Source organism: Colletotrichum fioriniae, assembly GCF_027942845.1.
Source record: "Colletotrichum fioriniae strain IMI 355084 chromosome Unknown scaffold_6, whole genome shotgun sequence".
NCBI lineage: Eukaryota > Fungi > Ascomycota > Sordariomycetes > Glomerellales > Glomerellaceae > Colletotrichum > Colletotrichum fioriniae.
This window is the reverse complement of record NW_027076842.1, coordinates 2,314,939-2,336,754: the sequence shown is the minus strand read 5'-3', so window position 1 is coordinate 2,336,754 and position 21,816 is coordinate 2,314,939. Positions and strand designations below refer to the sequence as shown.

General features: G+C 51.3%; 7 protein-coding genes across 7 annotated transcripts; 3 read left to right on the top strand and 4 right to left on the bottom strand.

The window, feature by feature from the left end:
- Positions 1 to 1,604: 1,604 nt before the first annotated feature.
- On the bottom strand, positions 1,605 to 2,208 carry N0V96_006034 (uncharacterized protein; the record flags this gene model as incomplete). Its single annotated transcript, XM_065757561.1, has 2 exons — positions 1,605 to 1,785; positions 2,057 to 2,208. The coding sequence occupies 2 exons, from the start codon at positions 2,206 to 2,208 to the stop codon at positions 1,605 to 1,607; spliced, it is 333 nt and encodes a 110-aa protein (XP_065613904.1).
- Positions 2,209 to 2,607: 399 nt separating this feature from the next.
- Positions 2,608 to 4,447, bottom strand: N0V96_006033 (uncharacterized protein; the record flags this gene model as incomplete). The annotated part of the gene is made up of 5 exons (XM_065757560.1): positions 2,608 to 3,558; positions 3,611 to 3,908; positions 3,969 to 4,127; positions 4,183 to 4,270; positions 4,393 to 4,447. The coding sequence occupies 5 exons, from the start codon at positions 4,445 to 4,447 to the stop codon at positions 2,608 to 2,610; spliced, it is 1,551 nt and encodes a 516-aa protein (XP_065613903.1).
- A 2,653-nt stretch (positions 4,448 to 7,100) lies between these two features.
- N0V96_006032 (uncharacterized protein) lies at positions 7,101 to 7,460 on the top strand (the record flags this gene model as incomplete). Its single annotated transcript, XM_053193908.2, has 1 exon — positions 7,101 to 7,460. One exon carries the CDS (start codon positions 7,101 to 7,103, stop codon positions 7,458 to 7,460), a length of 360 nt encoding a protein of 119 aa, XP_053048484.2.
- A 1,380-nt stretch (positions 7,461 to 8,840) lies between these two features.
- N0V96_006031 (uncharacterized protein) lies at positions 8,841 to 10,347 on the top strand (the record flags this gene model as incomplete). The annotated part of the gene is made up of 4 exons (XM_065757559.1): positions 8,841 to 8,923; positions 8,981 to 9,022; positions 9,084 to 10,134; positions 10,189 to 10,347. 4 exons carry the CDS (start codon positions 8,841 to 8,843, stop codon positions 10,345 to 10,347), a joined length of 1,335 nt encoding a protein of 444 aa, XP_065613902.1.
- Positions 10,348 to 10,600: 253 nt separating this feature from the next.
- N0V96_006030 (uncharacterized protein) lies at positions 10,601 to 11,851 on the bottom strand (the record flags this gene model as incomplete). Its single annotated transcript, XM_053193906.1, has 2 exons — positions 10,601 to 11,463; positions 11,524 to 11,851. The coding sequence occupies 2 exons, from the start codon at positions 11,849 to 11,851 to the stop codon at positions 10,601 to 10,603; spliced, it is 1,191 nt and encodes a 396-aa protein (XP_053048482.1).
- Positions 11,852 to 12,274: 423 nt separating this feature from the next.
- Positions 12,275 to 13,702, bottom strand: N0V96_006029 (uncharacterized protein; the record flags this gene model as incomplete). Its single annotated transcript, XM_053193905.1, has 1 exon — positions 12,275 to 13,702. The coding sequence occupies one exon, from the start codon at positions 13,700 to 13,702 to the stop codon at positions 12,275 to 12,277; it is 1,428 nt and encodes a 475-aa protein (XP_053048481.1).
- Positions 13,703 to 19,222: 5,520 nt separating this feature from the next.
- N0V96_006028 (uncharacterized protein) lies at positions 19,223 to 21,592 on the top strand (the record flags this gene model as incomplete). Its single annotated transcript, XM_053193903.2, has 5 exons — positions 19,223 to 20,013; positions 20,155 to 20,440; positions 20,569 to 20,593; positions 20,667 to 20,853; positions 20,950 to 21,592. 5 exons carry the CDS (start codon positions 19,223 to 19,225, stop codon positions 21,590 to 21,592), a joined length of 1,932 nt encoding a protein of 643 aa, XP_053048479.1.
- Positions 21,593 to 21,816: the final 224 nt, after the last annotated feature.

The window sequence follows — 21,816 nt, the reverse complement described above, 5'->3', positions numbered from 1 at the left end:
ATTACGGTCTCCTAATCCTCGCCTATCGAAGTGTTCCGGTTCAATTCCATGCCCCCAATGCCAGAAACGCCGCATTGAATGTGTATTTCCGGCAGCGTCGGCTCCGAGCAACGGAGCTGCAATCCGGCTGGCCAAGGGGAAGCTCTTCACGGCCAAGTCTTTCGCAACGCCTGTCATACAACGACCTGCCCCGCCGCTCTCAGACAACACCATTACTTACCTCTTTTACTTCGATATCTTTATACGCAAGAATAGCTTCACCGGTCGAGGGCTTGAATTCCTCACAGACGTTCAACAATTAGTCAAGACTTGCGGCCGAGCAGGGAGAGCCCCACACAACCATCTGTTGGACGCAATGTTAGCTCTGGGTGCTATGCAAGCAAATATCCTTGGCGCATTAGGCTGCCACAATAGCCTACGTTTCGCGCTTGAACATTACTTGCAGTCCATAACCTCTCTCCGAGGAGCTGTCCTGGACTCCACGTTGACACGGAAAGATAGCATTCTCTGGTCAACCTTTTTCCTAGGGCTATTTGAGGTTCGTAAAGCTCAACAAACCTTTCCGGAGGCTCTTATTTACTTAGCCTCGAGCTTTTCATTTTTTATTTTTCAAATGGCAAGATAACGAGCTGACATTGGCAAAAGTTGCTTCAAGACGCCTCTGGCCAGAAATGGCTACAGCACATGGTCTTCGGCACATCTCAGGCCCTCATCGCCCGCGGCCCGTCAGCATGTACCTCGGGAACAATGCGAAACTTCTTCATACAGGCACGAACTTTTGAAGTCTGTAGAAGCATAATATTCAACCAGTCTAGCTTCCTGGCAGCACCAGAGTGGATGAAGGTGACACGCAATTTATCGGAAGAGGCAAACATTCAAAGTCGGGCTTCTGTAGATGATATCCTGAACATGATTGTGTTATGCTCTAGGCTCAGAGCACGGTAAGTTCGAGCGCTTTTTGTTTCTTCGTGTGATTTGCGTCAAAGAGATAATGCTGATCTACGACTCCAGTACGGGCCAGTTCATCAGAGCTCACACCAGCTTCTCCGGAGTTGAGGTCCCATCCATTGATGCTCTAGAATTAGCTACTGAGGGCTTCTATCTTCGCGATGCACTTGAGAATTGGAAGCTTGATGCATCATTGTCATCTGCCCAACACAACGAGATGCTTCTCGCCATGAGCTACTACTCGGCAACAAGCATATATCTCTCTGGAAACTATGACTACGACCTACATCACTGGCAAGCAATGACCGTTGCGGTACCAGTGCTAAGCCGAGATGAGATAATGAAGCATGTGGAAGACATCTTGCAGACAACCAGGGAAGCGCTTCGATCCTCTACTCTATCGCCGCTTCTGCACCTTTTCCCACTAAGAGTAGCAGGGGCAAGGTCCCGAGAATATTCCCAGCGTCAGGCCGTGACTGAGTGTCTCCTCGAAGTCAAAAAGCAATTTGCTGTTGCCGATGCCATGTTGGTCGAACTCGATGAGCTGTGGTCTTTAAGTCCCACTACGCCTATTAGTCCGATACCCTTAGGCAGTTGAATGATATAAATTCCCATCTTGGTACGCCGTGTCGAGATTGTAAAGTTTGATTTGTGATCTACTCGGGTTTCTTGTAGTTCGGTGAGACTTCTGACAACTGCCTTTGGTGCTCCCCCTTCTCGATCATGTCTTTGATGACTTCGTCGGCAACCTTCATAGCCTGGACACCCGCTGGTGCACCACAATAAACCGTTGCGTGAAGAATCGCCTCGCGGATTTCAAGCTCTGTCAGCCCGTTTCTAATCGCCCCTCGGATATGGATTCCAAATTCAGCCCAGCTCTTCAGAGCAATGAGCATGCCGATGTCTGGTGTAGGTGTTAGCTCGAGGGCACACTACCTATATGCATGTCATGCACAATTGCGGCACGGCTCAATTCGAATTGACTTACTCAGCAAGCTTCGCTGCTTGCGTTCCAGGCCAGGACGCGACCATACGTTTCCCCAAGCCCACCTATTTCGATGGATCTTAGGTTGAACTACAATCAATTGGTGTATATTGGGATTCTCACTCCGTAATCAGCTCTTGTTGAGCAAAAGCAAACTCGCTAGAGCCATTGCGCATCGCGGTCTCGACATAGCCCTCTCCAACGACTTCGCGTCGGTTCTTTAGACCAGTCTCAAATAGTTCGGCGCGCAGATTTTTGCTATTTTCGGATGACATCTTTGCTCTAGGGGTTGCAGGAGAACGTCGGAAATAGGTGAAGGTTTAAAGATCAAGAGTGCAGAAAAGCATGGGATAGAATAATACTAATATCTCTCCCCGTTTCACAAGGAATAATTCAGCATCCGTGTTCGGTAGAGCTATGGAACAAATTGAGGGGTCATATCCGAGCTTAAGTTGGTGGAAATGGCCGATGGCGCTGAATCGATCCGCAACCGGGGGATGAACCCACACCCCGCACTACCCCGATATCCCGCACAAAGTGAGAGGTCTATCCCGCGTTATCCCGTCTGCCGCATTGCCCAGCTGCGCAAGTCTCAGATTTGCATCTCTAGCATCGTCACTGTATCGATAAATCTTCTTCTATCGTCGGTAAATCTAACATCTTACCAAACCAGCCTAAATAAACTCCAGTAGGTCCTTCTTTGGCCTCTGAGCCAGCTTCCACTTTCCCTTATGACCCTGCTCGTCTTGTTCATGACTTTGCTCGTGAAGACCCAGACTCTGCGCTCCTTTGTGTTTCCGCTGATTCTCATCATCATCATCATCATCCGGGTTCCCGGGCTCGGGATACTTCCTCAAGTGCTCGACCGCCCAAATCAGCTCTTCAGAAAGTACAGGCGGCGTCCGCCCCTTGCCCCTGAGCGTCGGAAGACCGGCGACACGGAACAACCAGTTGAGCCACTCAAACGTCTCGCCAGTTTCCCAGGCAATGTCGTGGAACTTTCTTCCTTCCTTCTTGACAAGCTCTTCCCTCTCCCTCTCCCATCGCTCTTGTTCCTCAACGGGCGGCAATGCAACAGACTCTCTTCCAGAAAACACTCTTGCCAATGCGATGGCCTGATACTCAAAACTCCTGAACGTAAGAACTCTTGGTATACCAACAATCCCCAACGTCTGGAAGTCCTGGAAGAAGGTGTGCCAGAATGTCTTGATCAGCTTTCCACTTTTGTAATTGTATAGGGCCCTTCCGCCATTCGCTTCCGAGTTCCAAAAGGGGTACGAGGGTTTATAGCCAGTACAGTAGATGATGTGATCAACGTCGTCAAGATATGAGTCGTCTTCGAAGATTACACGCCCGTCGAGGCGGAATTCTTTAATAATAGGCTTCCAGGCGATGCCTGGAGGCGGTTCGTCGCCATCCCAGCGTGACTTGGACCTCCGGGATTGATAAACCGGAGTACGGACTGTCTGCACCAGTTCCTCTGTCACGTCATGGCCAGATGCAGAGTTTCCAATGGTGATGATTTTCTTTCCCGTGTAAGGTTGTGGGATGCGATAGGTTTTGGAATGTACGACGCGGCCTGGGAATTTCTTGATGTACTCGTCTAAACCCTTAACGTGAGGAACCTAAAGGCAAATCAGCTACTCGAATTCGGGATTCATAAATAGTTATACTCACATAGGGTACCGAGTAGTGGCCATTAGCGAAAACAACGGCATCAAACACCTCTTGCCACCACACATCGACGTTACGCGCAGCGTCGAACTTGCGCAGAGTCAATCTCCACTGCTCAGGCCTGTCTTTGGCCGGAATTCTTGTCACATCCTCAACTGTGGTATTAAGCACCAGGATCGAATCGGTTTTGTGCAGGGAAAAGTAGTTTTCAATGTATTGTCGTGGAATCCAATGCGGCGCAAAGGGGCCATAAGCGAACCTGGAATCCGAAAATGACATTGCAATGTCAGGAACATTGGTACTTTACAATATCATTAGCATCGCTCTTTCGCATGACATGTGGAGTTTCAGCGATCCTTACGTCAAAGAGTGATAGATCGGAGTCTGTGAGTAGCGTTCTCGTTGACTATGGGGCTTGACCTGGGGAAGCTCGCCCGGGATCTCCACTGCGGGATCGACATCGGGCGGGAGGCTCCCAGGCTGAAGCGGAGGTAGCTCTGATGGGCTTGGATCGTAGATCCTAGAAGATACAGTTAGCCTAATGTTGAAGATAAGAATCAAAGGGGAACTAATACCATGTTCCGCCCGCGGACTCTCTTCTTTCGAATACCTGGATTCTTTCAAAGTAGTCTTCCGCTTTGAAAGCTGCAGCGGTAACAGCACCTAGTCCATATCGGAGATAAATTAGCCACTATCATCGATTAAGCATTCGCAGCAGATGATCTCTCGGTGGCTTGCATCTTTGCATCCGGAAAGCTGCCATGTGCGGCTCAAGAGGTACTTACCTGCAGCGCCTGCCCCAATAATGGCTACAGACTTGATCTTACGTTCGCCTCCCATTATGACAGTGCGTCTAAAAGCTCAGACCAACAAACTGCGAAGAATGGCTAGATCCGCTTGTCAGTCAAAGCAGTCTCACAAGCAGATTTACGGTGTACAAAAGTATTTAAAGCACAAAAGTCCAGAAGGAAATGAACTTCGCAATCGAGTCAAGTCAGATTCATTTGTCATCTATCACACGTTAAGAGGGGTTTTGGTAGGAAACTGGGTTGATCGGATGTATTCGCCATCTGTCGCCATCCTCAGAAGCGATTTCACCATCGCTGCGTCACGTGAAGAATCGGATGTCATGTTCGGCATTGCGAAGAATCAAGATAACAACAAATATAAGAGGTCCCAACCTTGTTTTTCAAAAGTCAAACTGGCTACATTTAGAGTGATATCTCAGCTGATTTATTCAGAGAGGTCTTGAAAGCTTCTGTCTGAGCCAAAAGCGAGACGACCGAAGCGTAGTGTCTCCCGGCTAGGCCGGCCCGGATGCTGCTGGAGCACTCCGTCTCGCCGATTAAAACTGGAACCCCCGGACTAGCTATCGGCTTATAGGCTTGGTGAAGGCCAACCAATGCTTTCGACAGACCGGTCTTGGGATAATCATTTTCAAAGGACCTTCACGCATAACATTGCTCATGAGACGAAAATCATGGTCTTTCGTTTCGAAGCTGCTCTGGGGCTGTTTCTTTTACCCAACACTTCGAATTTAGCGGAGTGCCGGGTTGAAAGTCCAATTCGACCCGCGAGCCAGGTAGGCCGATGCGAGCATCTCGGATAACATCACATTCGAGTCGGTCGCCAGCTCAATCATACAACCTCCTCTTTGTCTTCCGCAGAATCAACCGAACATTTTGATTTTCGTCACCACCAGATTTGTATGATTTCACACAATGGCTATGGTATAGACACCACCGGGATGTCGAGCTCCGATGCTAATGTCCGTTGTACTAGATAGCGAGTCGTACATCTAAAACCGCCTGTCATTAAGGCATATTTCTTGATGCTCGAATCATCTTCGCATATGAACCCGTCTAGCCAAGGTAGGTGGCTTCTGTGCAACACAAGCAATGAAAAAGCCATTGCAGCTCCTAATTGTACTCAAGGACCCCACACACACGATGGCACTCTGCAGCAATGCCACGAAGTTGGTCGCGTTTTGGCTGGAAACCCGCACTGAAGCCTCCTCTGGGTACAAGATTCTGCCTCGTTGGACCTGATCTGGAAGCTCCCGATGCATGAGCAAGGATGCTCAGACAGACCTCACTGGCTCAGGGAGGCGCAGCTTCCGCAACCAACAAGGGCGCTTACAGCTTAACGTCGTAAAAAGAAAATTGCTTCCCGGAACCTTTCCCAAAATTGTGCTGAACCTAATAATATTTAGTATTTATACCACTGAGAGGTCTAAGATTCATTGATACGGGCTTCCACAACACCTGCTCATCGATTACTTCCCTAGTTGCCTTCACTGGATTAGTTCAGATTTCTCTTCACAAGATTTCACCCATCAACCAGTTTAAATACTCCTACGATGCAGAATTCTCCGGAACTTAAGGTCACAAAGCGCAGGGCTAGGCCCGTGAAGGCAGCGCAGCCGAGCACAGCTTCTTCCCCTTTGGCGCCGGCCATAACGGAGATGACGCCCGATCAGCTACCACGCCGAGCGTCAGTCAATGTTCCTTCTTGGGATCAAATCGCCAGTCCTGGTTGGACTCCAACTTTTGGGAGGCCTGATGAATCTGAGTTGGACACCCCGTCAAAGAAAAGCGTCCCCAGAAACAGGTCGACATCTGCAATGTCGTTGAAATCAGCAAAACCTCCCCACATCGAGAGATCTGACAACCTCGGGCCAAATTCTGACGACCTTGGCGAAGTAACCCGGGCTAAGCCAGCTTTTCACACTTCCCACACTTCCCCCAGCCTAACCTCTGAAATTCAAAGACGAAATCAACGGCCTGTCGTACGGGATCGAAGTGCAAGCGAGCCACCTTCAACGCAAGCGAAGAAGCTCAGCGGACCCCAAATTGACCGCAAACTTGAATACATGATCAAGGCCGGCCCTAAGGCAAAGTCTGCGGGTTTCCTCTATGTCCAGGTCACCAAGCCACGAGAAATCAGCCAACGCCTGCTTAAAATCGGCGTCACCAAATTTCTCCCAGAAAAGCGTGGCAAAGACATTCAATACCAGTGCAAACATCCAGAGTTCTTTGAACATGAAAATGCACCGGCAGCGAAATTTTCCTGGAACAGCTTTGCCGAAAAGCTGGTCCACGCCGAGTTGATCAATTTTTGTCGATCATGGGCTTGCGGCTGCGGAAAGAAGCACAGGGAATATTTCGAAGTGAGCGATGAAATCGCTCTAGAGGTTTGGAGCAGATGGACAAAATTCTGTGAACAGGAGCCGTGGGATTCCCAAGGCAGGCTGTTGCCGATGTGGGAACATAGGCTGCGGCATAGAGTTCGGTTCACCGACTCAAGACAAGATTTCGATCATGGCGAGCTTGCTAGGCACTGGCGAACGTGTGTCTTGCCAAGTTCGATAGAGCTTTTCGTAAACGACACTCGGGTTCTCTGGAATCATATCTATCCCAATCGTTGGCATTTTGCTGCTGTGGCAGAGGCACTCACGATGGTTTTCATCTGGCCAGCCTCTTTCTGGACTTCAATGTGGTGGAAGGTGGTTCTCATTCTGGCTATTTTGGAGCTGTTTTGTCTGGACGGCATGTACATGAAGGAATCTGTCTCCAAGCTTCTGAGTGGAAGCCTTCAACGCATCAAGCTTTGGTGGCTGTCGGGCTCGCCAAAGCATGGGCGAGACTTACGAGCCAAAGAGCCCTCGCTAGCCGTCTCTTATGAGCAACAAGCTCAAAATGAGCCTCCTGAAGATCCCGACACGGAGATGATGGAGGATGTTCTCAATGACGAGGATGACGACATTGTTGATGGAGAAGGGGATGAGTCTGACAGCAGCAGTGACGATGATCAAAATATGGGCGAAGATGCCCTTTCTGGCCAGAGTCCCTAGGCAACCATCACCAACTCAACATAGGCGAGTGGTATTAGGCAAGAACTTCTTTCCGGCTCACGGGAACAGTAGGGGAATTTCCATAGTGGTGGACTCTAACTGGGTCTCAATATCTTGCCGTTAGTTCAAAGAAAATCTCAACTACGTTTGGCCATCTTTACGTTGACTGATACTGCTCCTTGAATGAGATAATATTGAGTCCGAATTTTAGTGCCTCAGATCAACCTACTGCTGGAGTTCTGAGAATGTGAGGCAGAGCTGATTACGATGAAGACGCCTTTTGAAAGGGCCAAAATTTTGAGCCTCATGGCTAGGTATAGTTGAAATTTGTTCAACAATGTCATGATGCATCGCCAAGGCCGTATTATGGCAAGTATAAGACACTAGGCTTCCTTTTCATGTATTAAGAGGAAACTTGTCTGCCCTAAGTTCATGTTGATCATCGGGTGTTGGTTTACCCCGCCAGCCGCTAAGCAAACGTCCCGCTTACTGTTTTGTACCTATCTACTTCTTTTTCCCCAAAAGGGTAAAAGCCCAGCAGAGCAATTACGTAGATCCTGCCAAGATTGCTGACAGTTCCCTAACAACACTCAATCTTCCCAATGAGGTTCGAAGCTGTCCCTTGTAGTCTGAGACAAGCAGGGCTGGATGCGCATTTGGGGCGGCATGTGAGCTCACTGCGCATGCAATTCGTTTGCCAAATTGAGACTTTGGACGTCCTCTGTGGGCTCAGTCGGGCTCAGCTTTCGTCGCCAAGGCGCCAGTTCCGACATGATGGAATAAGATGTTGCTATGATTTGACGAATTAAGCTGATGAGTCGACGGGTCAGCCGCATAGCCTCGATCCTCGAAATTAGAACCTTGTTTCTTGCTTGTTTTCTCGAATTGATAGTCACTATCCAGGCAATCAATATCCTCTAGTCACTTCAAGCTGATCCCGTCACTATCCATAACATCCATCTCACACTTCGTCGCACATATAAGTCTGCAAGCCGGTGCCACAGATTTCGATCATATCTTCTGAATACTCACACATCACAGAACATCATTTCAAGTCTTAAATCAGTCATCATGAAATTACAAAGTACCCTGATCGGCCATCTGTTTCTGGGCTCAGCCAGTGCCCTGATGGTACCGACTGAAGCCCACCTCGCCCTACGGAGAGACAACCATAATTCTTCGGCGCCATCAAACCAGTCATCCATCCAATGGGCAGAGTGTGATTTGGATTTTGGGGAGGCTGGCAACGCTGTTTTTGACGCTATGGCGGAGAAATTTCAGTGCGCCAAACTCGAGGTTCCATTGGATTACACCAGCCTCAGCTCGGGCGAAACCATCCAGCTTCAATTGATTAAGGCCAGCGCAAACAAAGAACCCTACATGGGGAGTATGTTGTGGAACCCCGGCGGACCAGGAGGCTCTGGCGTCGAGTCGGTTGCTGCTCTGGGGCTCAAATTGCGAGAGTAGGTCATCGTTAGCACGATTGCTTCTCATTTGCTAACCCCAGCCATTGGTTGTAGCATTGTCGGAGGAAATTACGACATTATTGGATTCGATCCTCGGTGGGTATCGTGCCATTTTAGCACCCTGCCTTCATTATGTTTGCGACTGACACGTTCTCAGAGGCACTGGCAAAACCATTCCATACGTCTGCAACGTGACAGCGGCTGAGACTTCCGTTACCCGACGTGATTTTGAGACGCTCCCCAAGGGCGATATCTGGAACAGCATCAAGACGGTAGACTGGGAATCCTGGAAAGTCACAGCCGATGCCTGCTTCAGAGACTATGCCAAGTACGGCCGCTTCGTTGGTACGCCTTTCGTGGCTAGAGACATGATTTCGATCGCCGACGCCCTCGGCCAAGGCCCTAAGGTGAACTACTGGGGCGTCTCATACGGTACCGTTCTCGGGCAAGTCTTCGCCTCCATGTTCCCTGATCGCGTTGGACGTCTTGTCTTGGACAGCAACCTCATCGCCGACGACTATGCCGATACCACGTGGAAAACCGGCCAAAGAGACACGGAGCGCGCTTTGCACCACCTCTTTGACGAGTGCGTCGAGGCCGGTCCTGAGGTCTGCGTACTGGCTAACTTCACCGGCGCTGATACTACCGGGGACAGCCTGATGAAGGCACTCGAAACCCTTCTCGAGGAGCAGATCAACGACAAGAATGACACCGCCAACGAGAAAGACGATCTCGTGTCCCTCTTCAAGATATCCCTGTTGACAGAGCTATACAAGCCGCTGCAATACCCTCTAGCCGTCGCAAGAGTCCACGCCGCCTTGACAGGCAACTGGACCCGCGCCATTGCCTCTGCAGTTAATGCACTGCCGTCCGAATGGAACGAAGGCGGCACCTTTGGCGTCTGGGGCATCGCCTGCGCGGACTCGTCTTTCCGCGTTGAAAACGTCGATGATCTGTACTCCATCTACCGGACCCATTGGGAGGGCAGTTCTTTCGGCGACGCCAGCGCCAGACTGCGCATGCCATGCTCTCGCTGGCGATTCGATGCCGCTGAGAAAATCGACCTCAACGCTTTGAGGAACGTCAGGACTAGCTTCCCAGCCCTCATCATCAATGGGCACTGGGACCCAGTCACCCCTGAGAACACGGCGTGGGAGGTTTCTGCGCGGTTCCGAAATAGTCGGGCTGTTATTCATCATGGTGTTGGTGTAAGTACTCCAGGTCACTTTCTCCGCGAATATCAATGCTAACATGTCTTTCAGCATGGATATACCAACCACCCCTCGAGTTGCGTGGACAATATCGTTCGTGAATATTTCCAGAATGGCAAGATGCCTGAGATCGGGACTACGTGCGAGCCCGATATGAGTGCATTTGAATACGTCGCTTCACAAGCAAAGAAGGCAGAAGAGAGTGAATAGCCGAGGAATAGTCTATCGTTTTGAGGCTTCGTAACTACTTTACGCATCTGGAGCGGCTTTACGTTCATTAATGCGAGTAGAGAAGCTGTTTCTTCATTTCCTTGTTCAGGCTTCGGGATTCTGCCTTGTCTGTTCACTTCTTCTGGGTTCACTTTCTTTTCTCCATCAGATAGCATCATCGTATTTATTCATTCCATCACAAGACTTTCCTTCCCACGCTACTTACTTCGTTTAGCTACGGAATCATACAGCCTCATTTGAGAGTTTCCAAGTGTCCCGCGTAGTCCCACTTCTTGCCGTCCCTCCAAAAGCCTTCCACCACCGGCTCATGCGGCGTCTTACCGTCCACCGCCACCTCATTCAGCCAACTCCAATACGTCGTCGCCTTCCATCCATTCGTCTTCCAGTCATTGATGTCCCTGTCCGGCTGCTTGTTGAATACTGGCAACACGTCCAGTAGACTTGCGTCGTGCGCGATGCAGACCATGACATTGTCCTTGATATCCAGCTCACGCATTTTTGCAACCGACTCGGTAGCCAGGTCAATGTCGGTATAGACGGGGTGTTTACCTCCACGAGGTAGCTCATACCAGGGCGTGATCGACGCCAATTTCTCGTCTGACGCATTAGGATGGTGGGGAGTAAAGTGGGAGCATGGGCACATGGCCTTGGACGCCCAATCTCTGCGCAATGCAATGGCCGAGGCGGGGATTCCATCCGGGAGCGGGGTCTCTTCGGACGGCCGGAAGACACCTGCAAAATGGCAGATGTCACCGCCCAGGAAGACGAATGTGGCTCCCTCAGGGGATGAGGATGGCGTCGTCCGGGCGAGACCGCATATGTGCTCTGGCTGATGACCCGGAGCCTCAAGAAGGTAGAAGGACCCGTCACCAAAGAAGTCTTGGGCTTTGAACTTGCCCACCATCAGACCTTTGTCGAAGTTAGCTTCCTCGAGAGGCCGGCCTTCAAATTCTGCTGCTGCCTGTGGATCATCCCTTCCCCCGGGTCTTCCTTTGGACGAGAAATATCCAGGTCCTGTTACCAGGGTTGTTGATTTGGGAAAGACGGACACGTCTCCGCGGTGGTCAAAGTGGGCGTGAGACCAGATGCAGTAATCTGTACGGTCGTCTATGAGAGCATGTTCCTAAAATCCATTTCAGAGAAAAGGGCTCCTACCAATTAACTTTGGATCTACTCCTCCATCCGCCAACACCTCATCAATGCCCTTTGGTACACTCATGCCAAAGATTACGCTATCTGGCCCCAGCACTCCTTGTTGGGCGCCCTTGGGCAAGTTCCAGTAATCTTTTCGGACACCAAGATCGAACATTGCCTTCTTTCCGAGTTTCTCGTGTTCGAGGAGGAACGCTAGCGAGCAAAAATTGATGACTTCATGCCCCTTCACGACTGGCTGAACGAAGGACTCGGCCACACCGACCATGGCAGTTGTCGTATCGACAAGCTTGACGCGCACGACATTGTCTGATTTTGGAATGTTGGCCATTTCGTCGATTTGTTGATGAACCTGAGTATAGTGGATTTACAGACTATGAGACAACTTTAGGGCGATAAAGAGGGGAGAGATACTAGACAAAGTTTCCTGAGCCGCATGGCGCCCCGACGTCATCGGTGATTATCAAATGAACATGTCTTCTCCACTTCCCCAGGTTTTTGCATCCAATGTGAAAGCTCATTGCTCTATCACCGCACGACGTTGGAGGTGCAGGAAATACTTACCCGAAGGTGCCGCAAACCAGCCAGCCATTGTAGAGTCCTGCCACATACAAGCCACAGCTGCAACTTCGTATCGTACCACCGGTCCGTGATGGAAAAACAAGTCTCTTTAAGGAATTTGTACAAATGCTTAGCGGGGAGTCGAGTATCCCAGAAATTCAACCTCCGAACGCCTGCGCGCGTGCCAAATGCTCTAGTTTAGTAATATATCGTACCCGTCTCCCATGATGCGAACCTCTTCGCTGCCGAGACCGTACTTTCGTCGCACCAGTTCAAAAATTATCAGTCCAGCGCTTGTGCTAGGAACTTGGCGGATGGTGTTCCACCAGAAACCGCGCCATAGCCATTTCCTCACACCTAACCCTTCCTTTGCGGCCTCTGCGCAGCATTCTGACCAGGTCTCTTTGTAAGCCCGATAATAGGCCCTCGCCATCTTCCATCCGTCTCTACGTTGTGTCTGGTCGGCTCCCTTGGTTTCCCTCAGTTTCGCTGCCTTGGCGTCGAGTTCCTCGAGGCGATCCCAGTGCTCCACTTGCACATGAGTCAAGGGATGAAGAACGACTTGTTGGGCAAAGGATGCGCTGAGTCCTCCGAGGAGCAAGAAGATAGGCTCTATGGCATAGTGCGGTCGAATGATAAGAGGCTGTTTGTTGTCATCGTCCGGTTTGCCATTATTCGCAGGTCGCTTTTGGGCCATGAAGTCTACAATGTGCTCTTCAAGGCCGCCGTAGTACCACGAGACGAAACGGTAGTATCCTTGAGCCTTGACGTATTCGAAAACGCTGAAGAAGACGGCCGCGCCGAAACTGTCCTTCATGAGAGAAAGACCCCATCCCGCAAAGATGCCACGCACACCAATCTCCCTCAGCTTCTCGGCACTGAAGGCCCACATGCTTCTAGGCTTCCCGCCCTCCGTTGGCATGAGGTCGCGGTGATCATACCGTGCCTGGATGGCATCTAAAGGTGCCGCGATAAAACTCTGGAGACTTCCGGCGAGAAGTCCCGCGGTGAAGGTTTGCGTCGGGTGTGGTGGTGGGTAGACAGTCTTTGTCGCTCTGCCGCTCTCCTCATGCAAGTTGCCAAGGATAGTGAGGTAGCTGGTATACAGCACGGCTCCGACGCCCACGTTCGCGATGAGCGGCGGCAAGACTTGATTCGGGAGCACGCTCCAGCCGTGCTGCTTCACCGCCGACGTGAGCACGCCCGGCGTCGTGCCCCGCAGATAGAACCATGCCTGATTCAGCGTCGCTTTCAGCTTGGTCGAGGGCTCCTTCGCGGCGGCCTGGGCGAGCAGCTCGATCTGGGCCTGGTGCACACTCCGCGCGTACGCGAGATAGTCGACGCGGGTGCGAAAGAAGGCCTTGACGGGAGCGCGGAAGTAGAATGCAATGGCCTGGGCGCTCAAGGCGCGCACGCCGGCGGCCGATGCTGCGGTTGCAGCGTTGCTGCGCGGATTCTTGTCCGGAAGCTGGGCATCAGGCGGTAGGACAGGTAGGACGCCTGTAAACGGGTCGTAAGTCGTTGTGCCGTCATCGAGACGTCGTGTCATTGTATACTGCTTTTCATCGTCCCCTACAAGTGAAATATCCTGGATGAGATTCAAGACGGCAAAACTTGGCATCGGTTGAGATCGGTTCGCAGATTCTAGATGCGATGACTAAGCGCATGACCCGGGTATAGTGGATCCCTTATGCCGGGCGTCCCCTGACTGTGACCGTCAGCACGAGGTACCTAAGGCAACCACATGATATTTCCAGCTTGAGATCCCATGACAACCCCCAAAGTCTAACATTTATCTTCCAGGAGAGTTTCTGTATCAGGTTAGAAAATAACGTCTCGAATTTGAAGTCCAAGAACGAGAAGGAAAAAAATCTTTTCTTTCCGGAAATGCTTATTTCTTGACGTGGCAAATGTGAAGAATAATACAGATCATATCAATTAGACTCCAATGTCAAGTTTTCTCTCTATTCATGTACACATATTGTCATGTTGTTGGTGATTTACATATATAAAATGATCGGTAATACTCTATTTTGGCTGCTGGGAAAAGGCGTGTAGCCATCGGCAAGATTTGATCGAACGGTCTCAGAGCATGAAGAGTTTTATAGATTCTAGTAGCAACAGCAGTCGCATTTGTTGTCAGATGAACGCCTGATAATGTGAGCGGAAAAACTAAAAATGATCTCGGAGAAGATGAGCACGAACCAAGATCCAGCATAGCCACGTTACTCATTCTCGTCGATGCACTGCAGTGTATTAGTGAATCGTTCTTTAACTTGTCTAACAGAGCCTGGAAACCAACCTGGCCACAACGCTGACCACACGCCAAGGTATCGTCGCCGTTACAATTGCCGTTCTGTGCCAAGTCGTCAGTCTACATTATTCTTTATTGAAAATATCTTACCAGGGTCAAACATACTCCTCAATGCCTAGGGGCTGTTGGCAGTCCAAGGTACTCTGGCGACTTCAGCGGAAGCTTGACTACTGGAAAGGTGGAGGGCAATGGCGGTAGCTTTCATATTGGATAGAGTTATTTGTAGTGTGTTATGAGCGGCCGTGGTGAGAACTACTATTGAAATTTGGAGGGTGATATACTGGCAATGGTAAAGGACGCCAAGGGTATTGATAACTTGATAGTCTGACATTGACGGTTGCCATTGCCTAGGTGTACCCTTAATTTACACGCTGCAGCGCCAATAGTCTCACTTGCGCACCCTGAGGCTGAATTCACTCTCGAATAGTGAACTCAACTCCGTTTCAAATTCCCCAGTTACCATGTCTTATCCCTTTACGTGATAGTCACTCTTCACGCCAAGTACTTCTAGTAATCTTGCAAGTCTGCGAGTCAGCAGTCTTAAACCCCGGTTGGTGTTTTGTATACAGAAACAGGTGGAATTGAAAAGTTTGAGGGGCTCTTTAATCTGTGAATGGCATTGAGCATGATTCAAGGCTTGAGTCGGTCGGAGGTTCTGTTGCACCGGTGGCAATGTGTATTAGTCGTGAGTAATCTAAGCACATATGCACACTCTTCTTGGGACGTCTGCTCACTCAACACCCCTCGCGCTTACGTTGGGAGCGGTGATCAGTCAGTCACCCAGTGGGTATTTAGACTGGAGTACGTCCCCTCGGCCTCTGCCAATTCTATAGTGACTGGGATTTTTCACCGACATGGTTCAAAGAGAACGTTATGTTACTCAGTTGTAAAACGGCACAAGAAGTTTCACAGCCTGCCAGAATGAATTCGGAATAGAAGTGGTCATGGAGTAGAAAAGATCGATGTTGTGCATAAATTCCATTCCGGAGAGAATGGTTGATGGCAGGTGCTCCCTGCAGGGCGTATGACTAATCCTACAGCGGCCTGTTCCTGTATCTTGCGCTAAGCCCGACTTCTGATGGCGGCCTGCGCTACTTTCCTCCCTGAGGCACAGCAACTACAACTCAACACCCCAAACGACCACGTAAGATGTGGCACTGCCTTCATCGTGATCGGGTTTCCGCACTTCGGTAAGCTAGTCACGATCCATCTCGGGCATCATGGAACTGCCTCCCGAAATACTCGACCAGGTTCGTTGAATCTCTTGCGATTGTGTGCGGTCGGCTAATCATGCGCCTTCGATAGGTACTGGATGGGTTGATGGTCTACCAGCCGCTGCCAAGAGTCCGGGGCGTCTACTCTCTAGATGACTGGAGGTTTTTCACGTCACAATCTGCGCGGCTTCCTGTTGGCACGCGCCACGATTCTGGCATCTTGATGGGATTTAACCGGGGCGAATTACCCCCCATCGGATGCGGCTTTTGGAACTTGCGCTTGGTCTCGCGCCAATGGAACTCCTCCGTCATCAGAATGCTGCAGAAGCACGATTGGTGGAGTGTACCCTTTGATGATCGGAATCGCCTCGAGAAACTTCTGCAAGTCTCTGACGGGTCTGATGGCGGTCCATGTAGTTGGATCAGAAACCTCAATCTCCACGATCTCGATGGACTACGAACTTTTTCTCGGCTTTACTCGTACGACTTTGAGATGTAAGATTTACTCGTCCACCACCATGTCCTAAGCACTCCTCGGTTTTGTAGAACGCCAACAAGCCTACTTGAATTTACTGCCTATACAAGAACGAACGACTGACCCAAGACTGATGCAGGTTCGAGGGTCAGGATGTCGACGACGACTACATCATCTTACACTCCTATGTCGACAAACTTAGGACGACAGATTGGTGGACCTCGGACCCGACACGCTCTAGACATGAGCTCCATTACGGGAAGAACAAGGAACACGCGCTTCTTCGACGCTTGTTTGACACTGTCAAACACATAGAGCGCTTCAGTATTGAGTTCCCTGCGGCCCATAGCAAACACGATCTCATGGCAAATTGTTACGATATGCAAGGCGTAGATGAGATTTTAGCAACAGTGAAATATGGTCTGACCAGTCCGGGATTCCAACACTTGATGGACCTCAGCTTTGCGGTGCCTTCGACGTGGCATATTGGACAATTAGCTGGTGGCCTCTCTCAAGATGCCCGGGATCGCCTTAGGAAGCTACGTTTGGTCATCGTCGACGAGACTGGACCGAGCGGAAGCGCACAATACACCAAGATAGAAGAGGAAAATAACGACGGCGATAGGACGACTATCCTGGGATCGGTTGCGCCGAGTAATGTGCAGGCAACCTATCCCAACAGAGAACATCAGGACGCACTCTGGGCCTTGGTGGCATCTTGCCCCAAACTTGAGGCACTCGGCATCGAGGCGACGCATTATCTCAACTTGGACCTTCAACAGTGGAAGAATCCACGATTTGGATCCAAAAATCTGCGCGACCTCTCGCTTCGCCGGATATGGACAAACGTTCGCTCACTTCTGCAATTATTGTCAGCTGTCCCGTTATCGTCACAGGATTCAGCGATCCGCCGAGTCAACTTTGACGACGTCAAGATCCACTGGGATGGGGGCAACTGGGAAGACGTATTTGCGCATCTGAGGACGAACTGCCCTGATCTTGAGATCTTTCGCGCAGAACAGCTCAGCTACTTTTCCAACCATCCGCGTTACGAGCACAACAACAGACAGTGGGAGAACTACAATTCTATCTGGACAGACGACTACGATGGAGACGCTAATGACAGGTTGTTCTTGCAAATGCTCAATATGAAGCTAATCAGGAAGAATGGGTCGCAAAGGGACTATCCTGTTTCGGTATATGATTACGATTCCGAGATGGAGGGAGAAAAACCATAGGTACCTCATTCAGGACTCGGTTGAAAAGCCGCGAAGGCTCGCAGCATATCGAACACCATTTTTCAGCGTGCACGCTCCTCTCAGACTACATTTGATCTTTGGTTTTGTTCATAGTCTCGTGCAAGTCCGAACATTGTGGTCCCAACAGAAAAAACGGTCAAATGCCTAAACGAGGTCAAATATTGCATGCATTCAGCCGTTTGATCAGGGATACGAACCCCTGGGAAGCTAGATTCCCAAAAGTTCGGCTTCGGCTCCATTGATCGAATCATCGGCTTCGGCTTCAAGGTTCATTCCCGCCCGGGTCCAAGTAAACGAGACAAGCAGAACCAGACATGATAGATGCAATGCAAAAGTCGGTGATTCGATCGGCGGAAAGTCGCATATACAATATCTATGTGGCACATTAGTCCGGTCCCTGGCAGCCTGCAGAGTGCTGCCCAGGAAACTCCCGAGTGGTTCTCAATCTTGCCAGTGATAGACTTCGATCTGTGCGACATCGATTTCGGCAGCTCTCCGTACGCGATTGAGAAAGGTTGGTAGGCCAAAATTGATGCAAAGATTCAGCGGGATGGAAAGTTATACAGAAAGGCGAGACGGTGGCACATGTACGACAGCATCTCGGCAGGTGCCCATGTACCATATCGGGTCGGCTCCGATATCCGGCACCGGAACGGGACCCCCGCTGGCCGGGATGGAAGGAACCCCCCACTCTGGGATCAGATCCTTCGGCCCACTGCAAAAACGCCGCTCTGGACAAGTCTGCAGCGGGAAAAACAAGACACCCAGCTGGGGAAGTGGGCAACATCTCCTCCGTCCCTCCCCATCGTTGGGCGGTGTTCGCGCATGCTAATCAGGTAAGCTAAACGGGCACATGTCGGCTTGAGTCCGCGCTGTACGCTTCTGCCGCCTTTGCATACCCGCTATTACGTGATTGGACAATGAACAAATTTGAGGCCATTGGTATGGGCAACGGCGACGGAAGATGGAGGGGCAGGATAAGGATCTCTTTAGTTCGACGCCCTTAATGTACACGGCAAGGTATCCCCCGTCCTAGTGAGAGTTGAGCGTGATGCAGATGGAGGGGGGAGAAGCGAGGGGTCAAAGTAGGCCGTAAGACTGTAGGAGGGCCAACGCCGGCGCTGACAGTTGAAAAGAGTCAGCAGGTCCGGCAAACTTGGACTTGCCAGCGCGCAAAGGCCGGGGCCGTGACCGGCGGTAAGCGGTAGGCGGGAGCAATACCGCGGCGCCATGTACTTCTTGGGTCGTTTTCTACATGGCTGTTTGCTACCAACGTTGATATTGTAAGGTCCCTTAGAGAACAAGGAAACGGCGGATCCCAAGAGTGGAAAAAAAAAAAAAGGTACAAAAGTAGGTACACCGATTTATTGAGTCAACGGCTTCCCGGGGCAAGGGTGAGCAGAAAAAGGCGTGCTTTCCTCGCGCTCGCGTCCCATCTCAATGCGGAATTTCTCTTTCCTGCCTTACCTGAGATTCATCTCTTTCTCTTTCTCGGTATCCAGTCCAAGGTACTTTCCTCTTTCACCTCGCCTCATCCCATCTTTCTTGACTCGTGACATTCCCTTGGTGTGTGTCACCTATGTCATCGAACTGTGTTTCCGGAACCTCAATCCTTTGAGACTGAACAGCAATTGTTAGCAGGACACCAAGGTCGTTAGACTTGACTTTTTTTTCTCCTGCGCGCGGTCCATCTGCAAGACTCTATCTCACATCTGCAGAATATAGATCTCTCGAGTAAGCTTTTCTCAACCCCGGCCCCATCATACCTACCAAGACCGCACAAGACTGATTCATGAAGGCAGATCTCCCGCCCGGTCCCATCGTGAATTTTTTTTGAATGCCACCCTTGTCTGCTCTTCCGTAAAAGCCATTCCTCACAATGGCACCCCGGAAAGTCAACCCGGCCTCGTCGTCGGCGGCGTCAAACGGCAACCACTCCACCGAGCGCACGCCTCTCCTCCAAGTCGACGAGCCCACGACCCCTCTCCCCATCACCCCGCAAGACGAAAACGCCATCCCGCCAAATGAGTTCGACCTCTTACTCTCCAGGTCCATTCCCTCCACGGGACCCTTCCTCGAGCCCGAGTCGACCGTGAACCCCCTCCTCCGCGGTCCCCGGCGCTACAGCACGGCCTCCAAACACCGCCGGCCCTCGCTCGCAAGCCGCTCCGACCGTGCCTCCGAGGCCGGAGGCATCGCCGCCGTCGACGACGACAACGACAGCGACAACGACAACGACGATGCCGTCTCCATCAGCAGCAGCGTCGCCTCGACACCGTTCCTAAACGGCATCTCCCGCTCCCGCTTCTGGTTCATCTTCTCCGAGATCCTCCTCACCTACTTCATCGCCTGCTTCGACGGCACCATCATGGCCTCGTCCCACCCCGTCATCACGTCCTACTTCAAGGCCTCCAACAGCGCCTCGTGGCTGTCGACGGCATTCTTGTTGACGTCCTCGGCCTTTCAGCCCATCTTGGGCCGGTTGTCGGACAGCGTGGGCCGGAAGCCGCCGTACGTCGCCACCATGGTCATCTTTTGCCTCGCGACGGTGTGGTGCGCGCTCGCGCAGAGCATGACGAGCTTCATTCTCGCCCGGGCGGCGTGTGGACTTGGCGCCGGCGGGATGATGACGCTGGGTAGTATCATTGTTAGCGATTTGGTTCCAATTGAGTAAGTTGTTTCTCTAAGTCTACAAAAGTCTTTCTTGTGCGCTTTTGTAATAATGCACACGAACATGTCTAGCATGACATACCTTGCAATGGGAGCACAGTCACTGTGAGAAGCGGTTTAAAAGCTGATCATGAAACGCAGGAACCGCGGCGCATACCAATCCTACATCAACATGATCTATGGCGTCGGCTCCGCCCTCGGCGCGGCCTTGGGCGGCGCCATGGCGGACCACCTCGGCTGGCGCTGGGAATTCGGCATCCAGGTCCCGCCCCTCATCATCTGCTGCATCATTGCCATGATCGCCGTCCCCAGCGACCTGGGCATGGCCGGCACCAAGCGGGAGAGCTTTGTCGAGGCCCTCAAGGCTTTTGATTTCAAGGGCTCCATCCTCCTGACCACGGCCATCACCTTCTTCGTTCTGGGTCTTGTAAGTCTTGTCCTCCATTTTGCCCTCTTATAGAATGACTTGGGATGGATCTGTACTATGTAGTGGCCTCACCACTTGCCAGACTCTTTAAATATGTGAACTAACGTCTTCTTGTCGCAATGTTGTAGAACCTCGGAGGAAATGTTCTCCCTTGTAAGTGGCTCTCAAATCACTCCCATTGAATGCGGTTCCTCCTCTCGAAACAGTAAGCTAATAGAGATTCAAGGGTCCCATCCTCTCGTAATCGCATCTCTCGCCATCTTTGGCGTCTGCTTCCCCGTCTTCCTCTACGTTCAATCCTACGTCAGCCGCCCCATCATGCCCCTTTACCTCGTCCGCCGCTCGCCCCGAATGAACCTCATCTTTTCAAACTTCTTTGCGGCTCTCCTCAGCAATGCCATCCTCTTCAACATGTAAGTCCCCAATATAGTCCCCGTATACATCCAAACAATCTCGAAGACAGGTGACTCCTCCAAGAAAACTTCAAAATTTAACCCAGCGCACAACAGCCCCCTCTTCTTCCAAGCCGTCCTCCTCACAACAGCAACCTCGTCAGGCCTCAACCTCGTCCTCCCCTCCATCGTCTCCTCCATCGTCGGCACAGCAACAGGCTTCCTAATCACCTACACACGCCGCCTCAAATGGCCTGCCCTTACCGGCGCCGTAGGCCTCCTCGTCGGCACAATCGCCCTCTCCACCATGCGGCGCGGCTGGCCCTCCTGGGTCTACCTCCTCTGCCTCGTCCCCTCCTCCATCGGCCAGGGCTTCCAGTTCCCCGGAACCTTCATGGCCGTCCTCGCCGCCAGCGAACAGCGCGAGCAGGCTGTCGTGACCAGCACCCTCATCCTCTGGCGCTCGCTCGGCATGGTGTTGGGCGTGGCGAGCAGCAGTCTCGTCGTGCAGAATGCGCTGGTGGGGTATCTGGACGAGTACGTACAGGGCCCGGACAAGGACGAGGTGATTCGCAAGGTGAGGGAGAGCGTCGAGTCGATTGTGAAGTTGCCGGCTGCGTACCGCGAGCAGGTCGTCATGAGTTACGAGGCGGCTTTGCGGACAACGTTTTTGTGTTGTGTCGTGATTGCTTTTGTCTCGGTGGCCCTGCTTGTCCCAATCAAGTTACCCAGACTGGGTGCGAGGAAGACAAGCCGGTAAAGAGGTCCGGGTTATCATGCACTGGTTATGATGAATTTGGGGGGGAAAGTTGTCGTTGCGTCATCTTGTATGGCATTTGTGTTGCATAGATACTTTTAGCATTCTAGCGGAAGCATTTCGCGGTTCCACGTCATCATACAAGCTTCAATTTTTGCCTTGCCTTAAACCCAGGCCTAAGCCTTATCTTGCCTTGCCTTGCCTTTCTCTTCGCCCGTTATAAATAC